The sequence below is a fragment of the Oncorhynchus clarkii genome, chromosome 8 (genome assembly GCF_045791955.1).
Source record: "Oncorhynchus clarkii lewisi isolate Uvic-CL-2024 chromosome 8, UVic_Ocla_1.0, whole genome shotgun sequence".
Taxonomy (NCBI): domain Eukaryota; kingdom Metazoa; phylum Chordata; class Actinopteri; order Salmoniformes; family Salmonidae; genus Oncorhynchus; species Oncorhynchus clarkii.
The window spans coordinates 1,367,364-1,389,635 of NC_092154.1; the positions used below are offsets into that span (position 1 = coordinate 1,367,364).

At 45.2% G+C, this 22,272-nt stretch overlaps 1 protein-coding gene across 2 annotated transcripts in view; it reads right to left on the reverse strand.

The window, feature by feature from the left end:
* The window catches only part of LOC139414868 (pleckstrin homology domain interacting protein), a 103,805-nt gene extending 81,533 nt beyond the window's left edge, over positions 1–22,272 (reverse strand). For both annotated transcript variants that reach the window (XM_071162457.1, XM_071162456.1), the window contains exons 1-8: positions 22,111–22,272; positions 21,942–22,000; positions 21,827–21,856; positions 21,616–21,675; positions 14,651–14,801; positions 12,479–12,577; positions 9,020–9,180; positions 4,848–4,943 (exon numbers count right to left, since the gene is read on the reverse strand). In XM_071162457.1, coding sequence (XP_071018558.1) covers positions 4,848–4,943; positions 9,020–9,180; positions 12,479–12,577; positions 14,651–14,801; positions 21,616–21,675; positions 21,827–21,856; positions 21,942–22,000; positions 22,111–22,150 — 696 coding nt within the window. In that variant the 5' untranslated portion in view covers positions 22,151–22,272. The remainder of the gene's footprint in view (positions 1–4,847; positions 4,944–9,019; positions 9,181–12,478; positions 12,578–14,650; positions 14,802–21,615; positions 21,676–21,826; positions 21,857–21,941; positions 22,001–22,110) is intronic.

The window sequence follows — 22,272 nt, forward strand, 5'->3', positions numbered from 1 at the left end:
TGAACGCTGATCTGTTGTCAATGAACAGCATTCTCACATAGGTGTTCCTTTTGTCCAGGTGGGAAAGGGCAGTGTTGAGTACAATAGAGATTGCATCATCTGTGGATCTGTTTGGTCAGTATGCAAATTGGAGAGGGTCTAAGGTTTCTGGGATAATAGTGTTGATGTGAGCCATGACCAGCCTTTCAAAGCACTTCATAACTACAGATGTGAGTGCTACGGGTCGGTAGTCATTTAAGCAGGTTACCTTAGTGTTCTTGTGCACAGGGACTATGGTGGTCTGCTTGAAACATGTTGGTATTACAGACTCAGACAGGGAGAGGTTGAACATGTCAGTGAAGACACTTGTCAGTTGGTCAGTGAATGCACTTCCTGGTAATCCGTCCCGCCCTGCGGCCTTGTGAATGTTGACCTGTTTAAAGGTCTTATCTCATATGGGGCAACAGAGAGCTGTGTGTGACATTGCAAGCCAAAAAATTGCGAAATACAGCATTTACTTGTGAGATACAGCTTGTGATTACTGATAGAAAGGCCTAGTGCACGGTTCTGTCTGTCTGTCTGGTGACTGACCTGACTATACTGATAGATAGACCTAGTGTACGGTTCTGTCTGTCTGTCTGGTGACTGACATGCCTATACTGATAGATTATTTTTTTTCACCTTTATTTAACCAGGTAGGCTAGTTGATAACAAGTTCTCATTTACAAGTGAGACCTGGCCAAGATAAAGCAAAGCAGTGTCGACACAAACAACAACACAAAGTTACACATGGAATAAACAAACATACAGTCAATAAAACAACATAAAAGTCTATATACAGCGTGTGCAAATGAGGTAGGATAAGGGAGGTAAGGCAATAAATAGGACATGGTGGCGAAATAATTACAATTTAGCAATTAACAAATGGAGTGAAAGATGTGCAGAAGATGAGTATGCAAGTAGAGATACTGGGTTGCAAAGGAGCAAAATAAATCAAATAAATACTGTATGGGGATGAGGGAGTTGAATGGGCTATTTTCAGATGGGCTGTGTACAGGTACAGTAATCTGTGAGCTGCTCTGACAGATGATGCTTTTAAAGTTAGTGAGGGAGATATGAGTCTCCAGCTTCAGAGATTTTTGCAGTTCGTTCCAGTTACTGGCAGCAGAGAACTGGAAGGAAAGGCGGCCAAAGTAAGAATTGGTTTTGGGGGTGACCAGTGAGATATACCTGCTGGAGCGCGTGCTACAGGTGGGTGTTGCTATGGTGGTCCAGTGAGCTGAGATAAAGCGGGGCTTTACATTGCAAAGACTTATAGATGACCTGGAGCCAGTGGGTCTGGCGACGAATATGAAGCGAGGGCCAGCCAACGAGAACATACAGGTCGCAGTGGTGGGTAGTATATGGGGCTTTGGTGACAAAACGGATGGCACTGTGACAGACTGCATCCAATTTGTTGAGTAGAGTGTTGGAGGCTATTTTATAGATGACATCGCCAAAGTCGAGGATTGGTAGGATGGTCAGTTTTACAAGGGTATGTTTGGCAGCATGAGTGAAGGATGCTTTGTTGCGAAATAGGAAGCCAATTCTAGATTTAATTGTGGATTGGAGATGCTTAATGTGAGTCTGGAAGGAGAGTTTACAGTCTAACCAGACACCTAGATATTTATAGTTGTCCACATATTCTAAGTCAGAACCGTCCAGAGTTGTGATGCAAGGCAGGTGGGCAGGTGCGGGCAGCCATCGGTTGAAGAGCATGCATTTAGTTTTACTTGCATTTAAGAGCAGTTGGAGGCCACGGAAGGAGAGTTGTATGGCATTGAAGCTCGTCTGGAGGTTAGATAACACTGTGTCCAAAGAAGGGCCAGAAGTATTCAGAATGGTGTCGTCTACGTAGAGGTGTATCAGAGAATCACCAGCAGCAAGAGCAAAATCATTGATATATACAGAGAAAGGAGTCGGTCCGAGGATTGAACCCTGTGGCGCACCCATAGAGACTGCCAGAAGTTCGGACAACAGGCCCTCCGATTTGACACACTGAACTCTATCTGAGAAGTAGTTGGTGAACCAGACGAGGCAGTCATTTGAGAAACCAAGGCTGTTGAGTCTGCTGATAACAATGTGGTGATTGACAGAGTCGAAAGCCTTGGCCAGGTTGATGAATACAGCTGCACAGTATTGTCTTTTATCAATGGCGGTTATGATATCGTTTAGTACCTTGAGCGTGGCTGAGGTGCACCCATGACCAGCTCTGAAACCAGATTGCATAGCGGAGAAGATATGGTGGGAATCGACAATGTCGGTGATCTGTTTGTTCACTTGGCTTTCGAAGACCTTACAAAAGGAAGGGTAGGATAGATACAGTGCCTTGCGAAAGTATTCGGCCCCCTTGAACTTTGCGACCTTTTGCCACATTTCAGGCTTCAAACATAAAGATATAAAACTGTATTTTTTTGTGAAGACTCAACAACAAGTGGGACACAATCATGAAGTGGAACAACATTTATTGGATATTTCAAACTTTTTTAACAAATCAAAAACTGAAAAATTGGGCGTGCAAAATTATTCAGCCCCTTTTACTTTCAGTGCAGCAAACTCTCTCCAGAAGTTCAGTGAGGATCTCTGAATGATCCAATGTTGACCTAAATGACGAATGATGATAAATACAATCCACCTGTGTGTAATCAAGTCTCCGTATAAATGCACCTGCACTGTGATAGTCTCAGAGGTCCGTCAAAAGCGCAGAGAGCATCATGAAGAACAAGGAACACACCAGGCAGGTCCGAGATACTGTTGTGAAGAAGTTTAAAGCCGGATTTGGATACAAAAAGATTTCCCAAACGTTAAACATCCCAAGGAGCACTGTGCAATAGATAATATTGAAATGGAAGGAGTATCAGACCACTGCAAATCTACCAAGACCTGTCTAGGGGGCGGTCCATCCCCAGCGGTCCGTTCTTAGGGGGGGGCGGTCCATCCCCAGCGGTCCGTTCCTAGGGGGCGGTCCATCCCTAGCGGTCCATCCCCATTGGTCCGTTCCTAGGGGAGTGGTCCATCCCTAGCATTCCGTTCCTAGGGGAGCGGTCCATCCCTAGCGGTCCATCCCTAGCGGTCCATCCCTAGCGGTCCATCCCCAGCGGTCCATCAGCATTGGTCCGTTCCTAGGGGAGTGGACCATCCCTAGCGTTCCGTTCCTAGGGGGGCGGTCCATCCCTAGCGGTCCATCCCTAGCGGTCCATCCCTAGCGGTCCATCCCCAGCGGTCCATCAGCATTGGTCCGTTCCTAGGGGAGTGGTCCATCCCTAGCATTCCGTTCCTAGGGGAGCGGTCCATCCCTAGCGGTCCATCCCCAGCGGTCCATCCCCATTGGTCCGTTCCTAGGGGAGTGGTCCATCCCTAGCGTTCCGTTCCTAGGGGAGCGGTCCATCCCTAGCGGTCCATCCCTAGCGGTCCGTTCCTAGGGGGCGGTCCATCCCTAGCAGTCCATCCCCAGCGGTCCGTTCCTAGCGGTCCGTTCCTAGGGGAGCGGTCCATCCCTAGCGGACCATCCCCAGCGATACGTTCCTAGGGGAGCGGTCCATCCCTAGCGGTTTGTTCCTAGTGGTGTGGTCCATCCCTAGCAGTCCATCCCCAGCGGTCCGTTCCTAGGGGGCGGTCCATCCCTAGCGGTCCATCCCCAGCGGCCCGTTCTTAGGGGGCGGTCCATCCCTAGCGGTCCGTTCCTAGGGGAGCGGTCCATCCCTAGCGGTCCATCCCCAGCGGTCCGTTCCTAAGGGAGCAGTCCATCCCTAGCGGTCCATCCCCATTGGTCCGTTCCTAGGGGAGCGGTCCATCCCTAGCGGTCCATCCCCAGCGGTCCGTTCCTAGGGGAGCGGTCCATCCCCAGCGGTCCGTTCCTAGGGGAACGGTCCATCCCCAGCGTTCCGTTCGTAGGGGAGCAGTCCATCCCCAGCGGTCCGTTCCTAAGGGAGCGGTCCATCCCCAGCGTTCCGTTTCTAGGGGAGCGGTCCATCCCTAGCGTTCCGTTCGTAGGGGAGCGGTCCATCCCTAGCGGTCCATCCCCAGCGGTCCGTTCCTAGGGGAGCGGTCCATCCCCATTGGTCCGTTCCTAGGGGAGCGGTCCATCCCTAGCGGTCCATCCCCAGCGGTCCGTTCCTAGGGGAGCGGTCCATCCCCAGCGGTCCGTTCCTAGGGGAGCGGTCCATCCCCAGCGGTCCGTTCCTAGGGGAACGATCCATCCCCAGCGTTCCGTTCGCAGGGGAGCGGTCCATCCCTAGCGGTCCATCCCCAGCGGTCCGTTCCTAGGGGAGCGGTCCATCCCCAGCGCTCCGTTTCTAGGGGAGCGGTCCATCCCTAGCGTTCCGTTCCTAGGGGAGCGGTCCATCCCTAGCAGTCCGTCCCTAGGGGAGCGGTCTATCCCTAGCGGTCGGTCCCTAGGGGAGCGGTCTATCCCCAGTGGTCCATCCCTAGCGGTCCGTCCCTAGTGGTGTGGTCCGTCCCTAGCGGTCCGTCCCTAGCGGTCAGTCCCTAGCGGTCAGTCCCTAGCGGTCAGTCCCTAGCGGTCAGTCCCTAGCGGTCCGTCCCTAGCGGTCAGTCCCTAGCGGTCCGTCCCTAGCGGTCAGTCCCTAGCGGTCAGTCCCTAGCGGTCCGTCCCTAGCGGTCCGTCCCTAGCGGTCAGTCCCTAGCGGTCCGTCCCTAGCGGTCCGTCCCTAGCGGTCCGTCCCTAGCGGTCCGTCCCTAGCGGTCCGTCCCTAGCGGTCATACATACCATTATTCTGCATTGTGAATTGGCAGGGAATTATATGATTTTTTCTTATATTGTTTTAATGTGCGTGTGCGTGTGCGTGTGCGTGTGCGTGTTAACTCACGGCCATGTCGGAGATCTCAGCAGCGTGTCCTCTCAGCGTTGCCAGAAGACGGCCCTCGTCCGTCCCCCAAATCTTCACCAGGCAGTCATCTGAACCCTAGACACACACACACACACACACACACAACAAAGAATCACTATGATCCCTGATCACTCACACAACACACCAATCAGCATGGTCATTGTTCTATAAAACATGTATAAAATAGACATTATTATCAATAATATGAAGCCTGAGACACCAATTAAAATCAATCAATATTACAAACAATATTATAAATTCAGTCATTGATCAATCACATCTAAATCAAACCTAGTCTATAACTGGACAACCAGTCAGTCGGTCTATAACTGGACAACCAGTCAGTCAGTCAGTCTACAATTGGACAACCAGTCAGTCAGCCAGTCTATAACTGGACAACCAGTCAGTCAGTCTATAACTGGACAACCAGTCAGTCAGTCTACAATTGGACAACCAGTCAGTCAGCCAGTCTATAACAGGACAACCAGTGAGTCAGTCTATAACTGGACAATCAGTCAGTCAGTCTATAACTGGACAACCAGTCAGTCAGTCTATAACTGGACAACCAGTCAGTCAGTCAGTCAGTCAGCCAGTCTATAACTGGACAACCAGTCAGTCAGTCAGTCTACAATTGGACAATCAGTCAGTCTGTAACTGGACAACCAGTCAGTCAGTCTATAACTGAAAAACCAGTCAGTCGGACAGTCTACAATTGGACAATCAGTCAGTCTATAACTGGACAACCAGTCAGACAGTCTATAACTGAAAAAACAGTCAGTCAGACAGTCTATAACTGGACAACCAGTCAGTCAGCCAGTCTATAACTGGACAACCAGTCAGTCAGTCTATAACTGGACAATCAGTCAGTCAGTCTATAACTGAACAATCAGTCAGTCAGTCAGTCAGCCAGCCAGTCTATAACTGGACAACCAGTCAGTCAGTCAGTCTACAATTGGACAATCAGTCAGTCTATAACTGGACAACCAGTCAGTCAGTCTATAACTGAACAACCAGTCAGTCGGCCAGTCTATAACTGGACAACCAGTCAGTCAGTCTATAACTGAACAACCAGTCAGTCGGCCAGTCTATAATTGGACAACCAGTCAGTCAGCCAGTCTATAACTGAACAACCAGTCAGTCGGCCAGTCTATAACTGGACAATCAGTCAGTCAGTCAGTCAGCCAGTCTATAACTGAACAACCAGCCAGTCAGTCTATAACTGGATAATCAGTCAGTCATTCAGTCTATAACTGGACAACCAGTCAGTCGGCCAGTCTATAACTGGACAATCAGTCAGTCAGTCAGCCGGTCTATAACTGAATAACCAGTCAGTCAGTCTATAACTGGACAATCTGTCAGTCTATAACTGGACAGTCAGTCAGTCAGTCTATAACTGGACAATCAGTCAGCCAGCCAGTCTACAACTGAACAATCAGTCAGTCAGCCAGTCTATAACTGGACAACCAGTCAGTCAGTCAGTCAGCCAGTCTATAACTGGACAATCAGTCAGTCAGTCAGCCAGTCTAAAACTGAACAATCAGTCAGTCAGCCAGTCTATAACTGAACAATCAGTCAGTCAGCCAGTCTATAACTATCAGTCAGTCAGTCACCACCACACACAGTCACCACCACACAGTCACCACCAAACAAACAGTCACCACCACACTGTCACCAACAAACAAAGTCACCACCACGCAGTCACCACCACCACAGTCACCACCAGACAGACGGTCACCGCCACACAGTCACCGCCAAACAGTCACCGCCACACAGTCACCGCCACACAGTCACCGCCACACAGTCACCGCCAAACAGTCACCGTCACACAGTCACCGCCACACAGTCAAAGCCACACAAACAGTCCCCACCACACAGCCACAGTCACTATCACACAGTCACCGCCACACAAACAGTCCCCACCACACAGCCACAACCAGTCACCACCACACAGTCACCACCAAACAGTCACCACCACACAGTCACCACCAAAAAGTCACCACCACACAGTCACCACCAAACAGTCACCACCAAACAGTCACAAAAACAGTCACCACCACACAGTCACCACCAAACAGTCACAACCAGAGTCACCACCAAACAGTCACAACCACAGTCACCACCACACAGTCACAACCACACAGTCACCACCAAACAGTCACCACCAAACAGTCACCACCACACAGTCACAACCACAGTCACAACCACAGTCACCCCCACACAGTCACAACCACAGTCACCACCACACAGTCACCACCACACAGTCACCACCAAACAGTCACCACCAAACAGTCACAACCACAGTCACCACCACAGTCAGCACCACACAGTCACCACCACACAGTTACAACCACAGTCACCACCACACAGTCACAACCACAGTCACCACCACACAGTCACCACCACACAGTCACAACCACAGTCACCACCACACAGTCACCACCAAACAGTCACAACCACAGTCACCACCACACAGTCACCACCAAACAGTTACCACCACACAGTCACCACCACACAGCCACAACCACAGTCACCGCCACACAGTCACCGCCACAAGGTCACCACCAAACAAACAGTCCCCACCACACAGCCACAACCACAGTCACCGCCACACAGTCACCGCCACACAGCCACCACCAAACAGTCACAACCACAGTCACCACCACACAGCCACCACCAGTCACAACCAAACAGTCACAACCACAGTCACCACCACACAGTCACCACCACACAGTCACCACCAAACAGTCACAACCAAACAGTCACAACCACAGTCACCACCACACAGTCACCACCAAACAGTCACCACCACACAGTCACCACCAAACAGTCACCACCAAACAGTCACCATCAAACAGTCACAACCAGTCACCACCACACAGTCACAACCACCACCACACAGTCACCACCAAACAGTCACAACCAGAGTCACCACCAAACAGTCACAACCACAGTCACCACCACACAGTCACCACCAAACAGTCACAACCACAGTCACCCCCACACAGTCACAACCACAGTCACCACCACACAGTCACCACCACACAGTCACCACCAAACAGTCACCACCAAACAGTCACAACCACAGTCACCACCACAGTCACCACCACACAGTCACCACCACACAGTCACAACCACAGTCACCACCACACAGTCACAACCACAGTCACCACCAAACAGTCACAACCACAGTCACCACATAGTTACAGTAAAACAGTTACAACATATTCATACAAGCACTGAGCTTTAGACCAACAATACAGTTACCATAGCGATCCCACCCAGCACAGGGTCAACCTGGGGTCAAGATTTCAGATGTCATCATATGACCTCACCACATACATCATAAACCTTCCTCCTAAAACACCACACTCTAGGAGTCACACAGGGTCAGCAGCCTAAACACACTCTGTTCTTACAGTTCAGCAGCCTAAACACACTCTGTTCTGACGGTTCAGCAGCCTAAACACACTCTGTTCTGACGGTTCAGCAGCCTAAACACACTCTGTTCTGACGGTTCAGCAGCCTAAACACACTCTGTTCTGACGGTTCAGCAGCCTAAACACACTCTGTTCTGACGGTTCAGCAGCCTAAACACACTCTGTTCTGACGGTTCAGCAGCCTAAACACACTCTGTTCTGACGGTTCAGCAGCCTAAACACACTCTGTTCTGACGGTTCAGCAGCCTAAACACACTCTGTTCTGACGGTTCAGCAGCCTAAACACACTCTGTTCTTACGGTTCAGCAGCCTAAACACACTCTGTTCTGACGGTTCAGCAGCCTAAACACACTCTGTTCTTACGGTTCAGCAGCCTAAACACACTCTGTTCTGACGGTTCAGCAGCCTAAACACACTCTGTTCTTACAGTTCAGCAGCCTAAACACACTCTGTTCTGACGGTTCAGCAGCCTAAACACACTCTGTTCTGACGGTTCAGCAGCCTAAACACACTCTGTTCTGACGGTTCAGCAGCCTAAACACACTCTGTTCTGACGGTTCAGCAGCCTAAACACACTCTGTTCTGACGGTTCAGAGCCTAAACACACTCTGTTCTTACGGTTCAGCAGCCTAAACACACTCTGTTCTGACGGTTCAGCAGCCTAAACACACTCTGTTCTTACGGTTCAGCAGCCTAAACACACTCTGTTCTTACGGTGAAGATGCGCCGTCCAGTGCGGTCGAAGGTGACGCAGTAGACAGAGGACAGATGTCCCAGAATCCTCTTGTGCATCTTCATGTGTGAGTAGACCGCAGTGGGGAGGAGCTGACCCAGTCGGTACGAACCAATCAGACGACGGCCGTGACCTGTCTCCACTACACGCACACACCGCAAAGATTGTGTACACACACACACCAGCACCACACACACACAGACACACAAAGTTGTTCGTTCCAGCATAATACCATACTAATGTCATTAACTGGTTGACTTACATTATTATAATTTTGTTATGGAAGAAGAAGAAGAAAAACAGGAGAACTGAATTAACAGAAACTCTGCAGCCTTGACCTTTAGCTGGGTCTTAATGGAGACCAGAGACTCTGAACTTTAGCTGGGTCTTCATGGAGACCAGAGACTCTGACCTTTAGCTGGGTCTTCATGGAGACCAGAGACTCTGACCTTTAGCTGGGTCTTCATGGAGACCAGAGACTCTGACCTTTAGCTGGGTCTTCATGGAGACCAGAGACTCTGACCTTTAGCTGGGTCTCAATGGAGACCAGAGACTCTGCAGCCTTGACCTTTAGCTGGGTCTCAATGGAGACCAGAGACTCTGACCTTTAGCTGGGTCTTCATGGAGACCAGAGACTCTGACCTTTAGCTGGGTCTTCATGGAGACCAGAGACTCTGACCTTTAGCTGGGTCTCAATGGAGACCAGAGACTCTGACCTTTAGCTGGGTCTTCATGGAGACCAGAGACTCTGACCTTTAGCTGGGTCTTCATGGAGACCAGAGACTCTGACCTTTAGCTGGGTCTTCATGGAGACCAGAGACTCTGACCTTTAGCTGGGTCTTCATGGAGACCAGAGACTCTGACCTTTAGCTGGGTCTTCATGGAGACCAGAGACTCTGACCTTTAGCTGGGTCTTAATGGAGACCAGAGACTCTGACCTTTAGCTGGGTCTTCATGGAGACCAGAGACTCTGACCTTTAGCTGGGTCTCAATGGAGACCAGATACTCTGCAGCCTTGACCTTTAGCTGGGTCTCAATGGAGACCAGAGACTCTGACCTTTAGCTGGGTCTTAATGGAGACCAGAGACTCTGACCTTTAGCTGGGTCTAAATGGAGACCAGAGACTCTGTAGCCTTGACCTTTAGCTGGGTCTCAATGGAGACCAGAGACTCTGCAGCCTTGACCTTTAGCTGGGTCTTAATGGAGACCAGAGACTCTGCAGCCTTGACCTTTAGCTGGGTCTCAATGGAGACCAGAGACTCTGACCTTTAGCTGGGTCTTCATGGAGACCAGAGACTCTGCAGCCTTGACCTTTAGCTGGGTCACAATGGAGACCAGAGACTGCAGCCTTGACCTTTAGCTGGGTCTCAATGAAGACCAGAGACTCTGTAGCCTTGACTATTAGATGGGTCTCAATGGAGACCAGAGACTGCAGCCTTGACCTTTAGCTGGGTTTCAATGGAGACCAGAGACTCTGCAGCCTTGACCTTTAGCTGGGTCTCAATGGAGACCAGAGACTCTGACCTTTAGCTGGGTCACAATGGAGACCAGAGACTCTGACCTTTAGCTGGGTCTAAATGGAGACCAGAGACTCTGTAGCCTTGACCTTTAGCTGGGTCTCAATGGAGACCAGAGACTCTGCAGCCTTGACCTTTAGCTGGGTCTCAATGGAGACCAGAAACTCTGCAGCCCTGACAGTGACTGGAAGTGTGTTCAATATACAGTGGGGCAAAAAAGTATTTAGTCAGCGACCAATTGTGCAAGTTCTCCCACTTAAAAAGATGAGAGAGGCCTGTAATTTTCATCATAGGTACACTTCAACTATGACAGACAAAATGAGAAAAAAAATCCAGAAAATCACATTTTAGGATTTTTAATGAATTGATTTGCAAATTATGGTGGAAAATAAGTATTTGGTCAATAACAAAAGTTTATCTCAATACTTTGTTATATACACTTTGTTGGCAATGACAGAGGTCAAACGTTTTCTGTAAGACTTCACAAGGTTTTCACACACTGTTGCTGGTATTTTGGCCCATTCCTCCATGCAGATCTCCTCTAGAGCAGTGATGTTTTGGGGCTGTTGCTGGGTAACACGGACTTTCAACTCCCCCCAAAGATTTTCTATGGGGTTGAGATCTAGAGACTGGCTAGGCTACTCCAGGACCTTGAAATGCTTCTTACGAAGCCACTCCTTCGTTGCCCGGGCGGTATGTTTGGGATCATTGTCATGCTGAAAGACCCAGCCACGGTTCATCTTCAATGCCCTTGCTGATAGAAGGAGGTTTTCACTCAAAATCTCACGATACATGGCCCCATTCATTCTTTCCTTTACACGGATCAGTCGTCCTGGTCCCTTTGCAGAACAACAGCCCCAAAGCATGATGTTTCCACCCCCATGCTTCACAGTAGGTATGGTGTTCTTTGGATGCAACTCAGCATTCTTTGTCCTCCAAACACGACGAGTTGAGTTTTTACCAAAAAGTTATATTTTGGTTTCATCTGACCATATGACATTCTCCCAATCTTCTTCTGGATCATCCAAATGCTCTCTAGGAAACTTCAGACGGGCCTGGACATGTACTGGTTTAAGCAGGGGGACACGTCTGGCACTGCAGGATTTGAGTCCCTGGCGGCGTAGTGTGTTACTGATGGTAGGCTTTGTTACTTTGGTCCCAGCTCTCTGCAGGTCATTCACTAGGTCCCCCCGTGTGGTTCTGGGATTTTTGCTCACCATTCTTGTGATCATTTTGACCCCACGGGGTGAGATCTTGCGTGGAGCCCCAGATCGAGGGAGATTATCAGTGGTCTTGTATGTCTTCCATTTCCTAATAATTGCTCCCACAGTTGATTTCTTCAAACCAAGCTGCTTACCTATTGCAGATTCAGTCTTCCCAGCCTAGTGCAGGTCTACAATTTTGTTTCTGGTGTCCTTTGACAGCTCTTTGGTCTTGGCCATAGTGGATTTTGGAGTGTGACTGTTTGAGGTTGTGGACAGGTGTCTTTTATACTGATAACAAGTTCAAACAGGTGTCATTAATACAGGTAACGAGTGGAGGACAGAGGAGCCTCTTAAAGAAGAAGTTACAGGTCTGTGAGAGCCAGAAATCTTGCTTGTTTGTAGGTGACCAAATACTTATTTTCCACCATAATTTGCAAATGAATTAATAAAAAATCCTACAATGTGATTTTCTGGATTTTTTTTCCTCATTTTGTCTGTCATAGTTGAAGTGTACCTATGATGAAAATTACTCTCATCTTTTTAAGTGGGAGAACTTGCATAATTGGTGGCTGACTAAATACTTTTTTGCCCCACTGTACATGGCATTATATGTAGGGTATGTTCTATTCTGTTATTCTCCCCAAAAGAACATACAGACTGAAGTAACATATACCATCAACTACATTACACAACATTTAACCAGTCATAGGCTACCTACCGATGCTGGGCGGGCTCCCATAGATGACTGGCGGCTCAGGGGGCCTACCACAGTGCAGTGCTGCCAGGGCCAAACCCTTCCACACCACATGCTTACAGCCTGCAGGAACAAAACACACACACACGTTAAACACACACACTTGACACATTAAACATACACACATTGAAAACAAATGGGGTTTTTTTTTGGGGGGGGGGGGGCAGCTAAAAATAGATCAAAGGTTAAAGCAGAACAATGGTACGGCTGCGTGGTCCCATGGGGTTTATACTTGCGTACTATTGTTTGTACAGATGAACGTGGTACCTTCAGGCATTTGGAAATTGCTCCCAAACATGAACCAGACTTCTGGAGGTCTGCAATTTTTTAAGTATGTATATCCACAGTAAAACAAGTCCAATATCGACATAACCTGAAAGGTTGCTCAGCAAGGAAGAAGTCACTGCTCCAAGACCGCCATAAAAAGACAGACTGCGGTAGAGGGCGGCCGATTCATCGGAATGGCCGATTAATTAAGGCCGATTTCAAGTTTTCATAACAATCTGAAATCTGTATTTTTGTGCGCCGATTTTTTACACCTTTATTTCACTAGGCAAGTCCGTTAAGAACACATTTTTATTTTCAATGATGGCCTAGGAACAGTGGGTTAACTGCCTTGTTCAGGTTTAAATAACGCAAAAAACAAAGTGTTGGAGAAGAAATTAAAAGTGCAATATGTGCCATGTAAGAAAGCTAACGTTTAATTACCCATGCAGAGCAAGGGGAACAACCACTCCAAGTCTCAGAGCGAGTGACGTTTGAAACGCTATTAGCGCGCGCTAACTAGCTAGCCATTTCACTTCGGTTACACCAGCCTCATCTCGGGAGTTGATAGGCTCTGAGACTATCACAGTGCAGATGCATTTATACGGAGACTTGATTACACACAGGTGGATTGTATTTATCATCTTTAGTCATTTAGGTCAACATTGGATCATTCAGAGATCCTCACTGAACTTCTGGAGAGAGTTTGCTGCACTGAAAGTAAAGGGGCTGAATAATTTTGCACGCCCAATTTTTCAGTTTTTGATTCGTTAAAAAAGTTTGAAATATCTAATAAATGTCGTTCCACTTCATGATTGTGTCCCACTTGTTGTTGATTCTTCACAAAAAAATACAGTTTTATATCTTTATGTTTGAAGCCTGAAATGTGGCAAAAGGTCGCAAAGTTCAAGGGGGCCGAATACTTTCGCAAGGCACTGTATGTACCTAGCAGGCTATATATGTACACAATAGGCTATATATGTACCCATCAGGCTATATATGTACCTAGCAGGCTATATATGTACTCAGTAGGCTATATATGTACTCAGTAGGCTATATATGTACGCAGCAGACTATTGCCTTCTCTTTTGCCTTGCGCAAAATTTGCTGATGCACAAATGCGAGACCACGTGTGGCTGTTTTCTGAAAATCTGGGAATATTTGCAGAAGGAAACATTTCAGTTGGTCACCAATCAGGGCCTTGATGGACCATGTGCCCTAGGTAGAACATTTTATATATTTTGGGGGAGGGCTGAGTTTATTTGAGATCATCAGGTGACGTCCCCTGGACAAACCGAGCAGATCTGCTGCCCATGACACAATGTGCCAAAAAACATCCTAAAAATGTCCTGGGGGACGTCCCCGGGACTAGCCGGGAAATAGACAAATCCTCCAGGGGACCATGACACAACGTCCTGACGACTTCAGGCGACCATTTTGTGACGCCCAAGGCTGTCCGAACAACTCATTATCGTTAGCAGGGTATGTCATGTGATTACAGTACTGACTCTTATTGGTGTGTAGCTGGCTAACATGTCATGTGATTACAGTACTGACTCTTATTGGTGAGTAGCAGGCCAACATGTCATGTGACTCTTATTGGTGTAGCAGGCTAACATGTCATGTGATTACAGTACTGACTCTTATTGGTGTGTAACAGGCTAACATGTCATGTGATTACAGTACTGACTCTTATTGGTGTGTAGCAGGCTAACATGTCATGTGATTACAGTACTGACTCTTATTGGTGAGTAGCAGGCCAACATGTCATGTGACTCTTATTGGTGTAGCAGGCTAACATGTCATGTGATTACAGTACTGACTCTTATTGGTGTGTAGCAGGCTAACATGTCATGTGATTACAGTACTGACTCTTATTGGTGCGTAGCAGGCTCTGTCGCCCCGCCCCCAGCAGACTGTGGATCCCGGGGACGCTGGCAGGAACCACCTCCTCCAGAAGAGGACACACCCTCTGGCACACCTGCAGCAGGTGGTCCGGACTGATGTGGCCATACAGCTTCACCTGCACACACACACACACACACACACACACACACACACACACACACACACACACACACACACACACACACACACACACACACACACACACACACACACACACACACACACACACACACACACACACACACACACACACACACACACACACACACACACACAAATAATTCAGGTTACGGTTAAAAGCTGACCAGCCATTACAACAGTAAGGTCAGTATGACTACAGTATTCCCCATTCTCCATGCAATTACATTCAGTACAAATACATTCAGTACAATTACATATGTAGATGTTGTACATAGCCAAGATATCTTCCTAAAATGCCTGGCCTACTTTTCAGACAGCACACACACACACACCGAGCCGCTCTGCTGCCCAATTAGACACACACACAGACACACACACCGGGCAGATCTGCTGCCCAATTAGACACACACACAGACACACACACAGAGCAGATCTGCTGCCCAATTAGACACACACACACCGAGCCGCTCTGCTGCACACTTAGACACACACACACACACACACACACCGAGCCGCTCTGCTGCCCACTTAGACACACACACCGAGCCACACTGCTGCCCAATTAGACACACACACACACACCGAGCCGCTCTGCTGCCCACTTAGACACACACACACACACACACACACCGAGCCGCTCTGCTGCCCAATCAGACACACACACACACACCAAGCAGCTCTGCTGCCCAATTAGATACACTCCCTCTCCGTCCGCCAGTCCGCCCCTCTCCTCTGTTATCTGTACATTCTGCACCGGCACTCCACTGTGCGCGCGCACACACACACACACACACACACACACACACACACACACACACACACACACACCAATGAATGAACCTTTAATTGCCTTCAACATTATCTCATTGGTCTGCAGACGTGATCCGTTTAATAAGAACACACTCATTAATAAAACTATAAGCAAATGTATAGAGTATGTGTGTATGGTAGCTAATAAAACCATCATTATCATCATCATCATCACTAATATAATAATGATAATCTTGTTAAGATGGCGCCGAAGATCATGGCTGACGTTTTCCATTCTCCCAACCAATTGTGCTATTTTGTTATTTTGTTTTTGCATTTTGTGTAACTTATTTTTTTACTTATTGTGTACATAATGTTGCTGCTACCGTCTCTTATGACCGAAAAAACCTTCTGGACATCAGAAAAGAGATTACTCACCACGGACTGGAAGAAAACATTTTCCATTAACAAGTCCGAGGAGAAGGATATCCTGCTTTCACTGGAACAGGCCCAGATCCACGCCTTTTGCGCGAAGAAAAGACGCCGGAAAAAGAGGCCGCAGATCGGGCAGTCTTCTGAGAATCCGGAGTTGAGCGAGTAAACTCCCATTGCCTTCCATTCTTCTTGCTAACGTGCAATCATTGGACAATAAAATAGATGACCTACAATTAAGATTATCTTACCAACGGGACAAAAAAAATCTTAGACCTCCTCTACACCAGATACAGAGATGCATACAAAGCTCTCCCCCGTTCTCCATTTGGCAAATCTGACCATAATTATATCCTCCTGATTCCTGCTTACAAGCAAAAACTAAAGCAGGAAGTACCAGTGACTCGCTCAATACGGAAGTGGTCAAATGGCGCGGATGCTATGCTACAGGACTGTGTTGCTAGCACAGACTGGAATATGTTCCGGGATTCATCCAACGGTATTGAGGAGTATACCACCTCAGTCATTGGCTTCATCAATAGGTGCATCGATGACGTCGTCCCCACAGTGACTGTACGTACATATCCCAACCAGAAGCCATGAATTACAGGCAACATCCACATCGAGCTAAAGGCTAGAGCTGACGCTTTCAAGGAGCGGGACACTAATCCGGACGCTTATAAGAAAACCAGCTATGCCCTCAGACGAACCATCAAACAAGCAAAGCATCAATACAGGATTAAGATTGAATCCTACTACACCGGCACTGACACTTGTCGGATGTGGCAGGGCTTGAAAACTATTATGGACTACAAAGGGAAACCCAGACGTGAGCTGCCCAGTGACGCGAGCCTACCAGACGAGTTAAATGCCATTTATGCTCGCTTCGAGGCAAGCAACACTGAAGCATGCATGAGAGCACCAGCTGTTATGAATGACTGTGTGATAACGCTCTCAGTAGCCAATGTGAGCAAAACCTTTAAACAGGTCAACATTTACAAAGTCGCTGGGCCAGATGGATTACCAGGACATGTACTCAAAGCATGTGCGAACCAACTGTCAAGTGTCTTCACTGATATTTTCAACCTCTCCCTGTCCGAGTCTGTAATACCTACATGTTTCAAGCAGACCACCATAGTCCTTATGCCTAAGAAAGCAAAGGTAACCTGCCTAAATGATTAGGTGGAGGAGAAGGAGGTGAGTCGTGTATCTATGCTCGCCTCGCATCAAGCTGCTCTCTCTGCACTTTCTCAGTACATCACTGGGACCAAGCTTCCTGCCATCCAGGACCTATATAATGGGCGGTGTCAGAGGAAAGCCCATAAAATTGTCAGAGACTCCAGTCACCCAAGATATAGACTGTTTTGTCTGCTACCGCACAGCAAGCAGTACTGCAGCGCCAAGTCTAGAACCAAAAGGCTCCTCGTTATCACTATCATCATTAATATGATCACTAATATCAGCTTCTACCCCCAAGCCATAAGACTGCTGAACAATTCATAAAATCACCACCAGACAATTTACATTGACCCCCCTTTGTACACTGCTGCTACTCACAGTTGTTTGTTACCTATGCATAGTCACTTCACCCCTACCTACATGTTACCTCAACTAGCCTGTACCCCTGCACACTGACTCGGTACCGGTGTCCCCTGTATATAGACTCGTTATTCTTATTGTGTTACTTTTTATTATTACTTTTTATTTTAGTCTACTTGGTAAATATTTTCTTAACTCTTCTTGAACTGCACTGTTGGTTAAGGGCTTGTAAGTAAGCATGTAAGTAAGCATGTTATGTAACAATTAAAATTTGATTTGATTTAATATCACTATCATCATTATCAATAATAGCACTAACATCATCACTAATATCACTACCATTATTATTATCACTAATAGCACTATTATCATTATTATCACTAATAGCACTATTATCATTATTATCACTAACATCACTATCATCGTCATTATCACTAACATCACTATCATCATTAGTATCACTAACATCATTAGCATGATCGTTATCACTAACATCATCATCATTATCACTAACATCATTATCATTGTCATTATCACTAACATCATTATCATCGTTGTTAACACTAACATCATTATCAACATCGTTATCACTAACATCACTATCACTAACATCACTAACATCATCAATATTATCACTACCATCAACATCATTATCACTATCACTAACATCATCATTACTATTATCACAAATTATATTATCATCATCATTATCACTACCATCATCATTATCACTAACATCACTATCATCGTCATTATCACTAACATCACTATCATCATCATTATCACTAACATCGCTATCGTCATCATTATCACTAACATCATCATTATCATTAACATCATCATTATCGCTAACATCATCACTATCACTAATATCAATATATTTATCATTATCATCGTCATTATCATTATCGCTACCATCGTCATTATTATCACTAGCATCATCATCATTATCACTAACATCACTAACATCATCATTACTATTATCACTAATTACATTATCGCCGTCATTATCACTAACATCATCACTATCGCTAATATCACTATCATCGTCATTATCACTAACATCTCTATCATTGTCATTATCGCTAACATCATCATTATCGCTAATAACAATATATTCATCATTAACATCACCATTATCATTATCGCTAACATCAACATTATAACTAACATCATTGTTATCATTATCGCTAACATCATAATTATCACTAACATCATCATTATCACTAATCTCACTATCATCATTACTATTATCACTATATCATCATTATTACTAACATCATTATTGTCACTAATATCACTAGCATCAACATTATCACTAACATCATTGTTATCATTATCGCTAACATCATCATTATCACTAACGTCGTCATTATCACTAATATCACTATCATCATTATTATCACTAATATCAATATCATCATCATTATCACTATCATCATCATTATCACTAACATCACTATCATCATTATCACTAACATCACTAGCATCATCATTACACTATCATCATCATTATCACTAACGTCATCACTATCGCTAATATCACTATCATCGTCATTATCACTAACATCACTATCATTGTCATTATCGCTAACATAACTATCATCATCATTATCACCAACATCATCATTATCACTCATATCAATATATTCATCATGATCATTAACATCACCATTGTCATTATCGCTAACATCAACATTATCACTAACAGCATTGTTATCATTATCACTAACATCATTATTATCACTAACATCATCATTATCACTAATCTCACTATCATCATTACTATTATCACTATATCGTCATTATTACTAACATCATTATTGTCACTAATATCACTAACATCAGTAATAGCACTATCATTAATATGATCACTAATATCACTATCATCATCATTATCACTAACAGCATCATTATCACTAATATCACTATCATCATTATTATCACTAATATCACTATCATCATCATTATCACTAACAGAACTATCATCATCATTATCACTAACATCACTAACATCATATTATCACTAACATCACTATCATCATCATTATCACTAATATCACTACCATCATCATTATCACTAATATCACTATCATTATCATCACTAACATCATCATTATCACTATTATCACTATCATCATCATTATTATTATTACTCTCAGCATCATTATCACTAATATCACTATCATCATCATTATCACCAATATCACTATCATCATCATCATTATCACTAATATCACTATCAGCATCACTAATATCACTATCATCATCATTATCACTATCATCATCACTAATATCACTATCATCATCATTATTGTTATTATCACGTATATCACTATTATCACTAACATCATCACTAATATAAGCACAATCATTATTATTATCACAAATACCACTATCATCAGTATCACTAATACCACTATCATCAGTATCACTAATACCACTATCATCAGTATCACTAATACCACTATCATCAGTATCACTAATATCACTATCATCAGTATCACTAATACCACTATCATCATCATCACTAATATCACTATCATCATCATCACTAATATCACCAAAAGACATCTATTAGAGGGAGAAAATGCTGACTATCATAATAATATCACCATAATAATTACCATAATTGTCTTTATTAATATATAAATAATTGTTATTGTTATAAATATATGATCTGTTCTATGTGTTATAGATATGTCATTCTCATTAAAAGACAGTCTATGAAGAGGTTGATCTGTTCTATATGCTCCATTTCTATGATTCCTGTTATTAAGTTAAATTTTTTGTCTATTATTTTAGGTATTGTACACTAGCTTCAAACAGTTGAAAATACAATATTTTTGGTTATGTAAAATATATTTCACAGCGGTTTAGATGGTACAATGATTCTCTACACTACACTTGCTCGTTTTGTCACATAAACTGAAATTAGGCAAACTATTAGAATTTTAGCAACCAGGAAATGGCGGAGCGATTTCTGCATAGTTCACCTTTAAGAACATGTCGCATCTTAAGATGAAGCAGTGAAGGACTGAGACAGTAGGCCCGGCCAGCCGCATCACAACCCCCGCTCACTGGCGGAGGGAGAAATGGCAGAGCAAGGAGAGGAGAGGAGGAGGGGGGAGTAGACAGACACACTGTCAATATTGTTGTTCTATAAATGTATAGATTTAGTTTTAGTCGAGTCTGCAAAAGATCATGAGGCTACTGTAGGCTACTGATGATGTAAAAAACTCAACTAAAAATAACCATGTCATGGAAAAATACATTTAAAAAATATTAAGGTTATGATAATTTGCCAGAAATATAAAAGTTTTAAAATATCTAAACACTTGATCTCAAAACACTAAAATATGTATTATATTGACATTGCATGGTGTTATTCATGCAGTGCTGCAATAGCATTATGTAAAATCACCATGTAATTGACCTAATTAGTCGATTAATTAATAAAGCCATAATAATTAGATTTAAGCTCAATATTACCCCATGTCACCCCTCTCTCCCCCTCTCCTTCAGTCCTGAGATAACACACACTCCTCTCTGTCCCCATCCTGCCACTCTCCCTCTGACAAAACTCTCTTTAAAATGACATTTTTATTTCCCAGTGCTTTCTGATATGACTGTTTATATTCTCCTAAAAGCAGTGTTTTACCTCGTCCCGCTGCTTGTGTGTTTTAGCCACACACACACACACACACACACACACACCAAGGCTCTCTCTCTACAGCAGGAGCTGGGCGCCTTCATCTCGTGCAAGCTGTGGCGCAGGAGTCCCTCCCCCGCGCGATTCAACGCCACAACACTCATGACGTACCAACATTTCACACACATTTTCACTACTATTTAAATGTTTTGGACATGCCTGTCACCAAACTCTCAACCCAGGGTCCCCGATGGACCAGGACAAGACTCATTGCCTCCTCTGGGCCGGGTTAGGTTCAGTTTTTCTCGGTACAATACTTTTGACTTTTTTTTTTCCTGATTTAAAAATTGCGGGAAATTCAATTTTTATTTTGCTCTCTCTAAAAAACTTTTTCTCAGTTATAGAGGAGCCTTACCAAATCTTCGTATCTCCCTGGGTGCTCCTTCCCCGTCCAGTCCCGTCGTGTGGGCAGTAGCTGCAGGAAATGCACAGTTCAGTTCCGATCACAAACACTATCAACTCGTCTATTTGTGTTTTTAAACATTAAATGAGAAATCTGCTTAAAATCAACATGAGAAAGTGCAGAGAGCAGCTTGTAGCGAGGCGAGCATAGATACACGACTCACCTCCTTCTCCTCCACCTCCCGGATCAACGTCTGGAAATAGATTAAAAACTCAAAATCACACACCGAGACAAACCTGTGAATATAATAAATAATCCTAAAATACCATCGGACCCACCTCTGCTGCGTTCTGGCACGGTCCAGACTGTAGAAAGCGGGCGATTAGGAAGTAGAGTTCTGTAGGGGCGAGAGAGAGGACGGAGCGGGTTAGCTACAGAGGAGGGCGCCGGAGCGACTGGAGAGAATTATAACATCTAAATGTCACATATTCAGCTCGCTCTACTCACCAGAATTCAGCTGGGCGACCAGTTTACTGTCTGAATCCATTTTCGATTTGTTTTTAGGGGGCTGAGGGAGTCTGCCCTATAGCTGTCACTGTTTACCCCGCAGGAAAACACTTCCTCCATTCAGGACCGTACCACCGCTAAACAGCCAGGCCCGGCCACCAT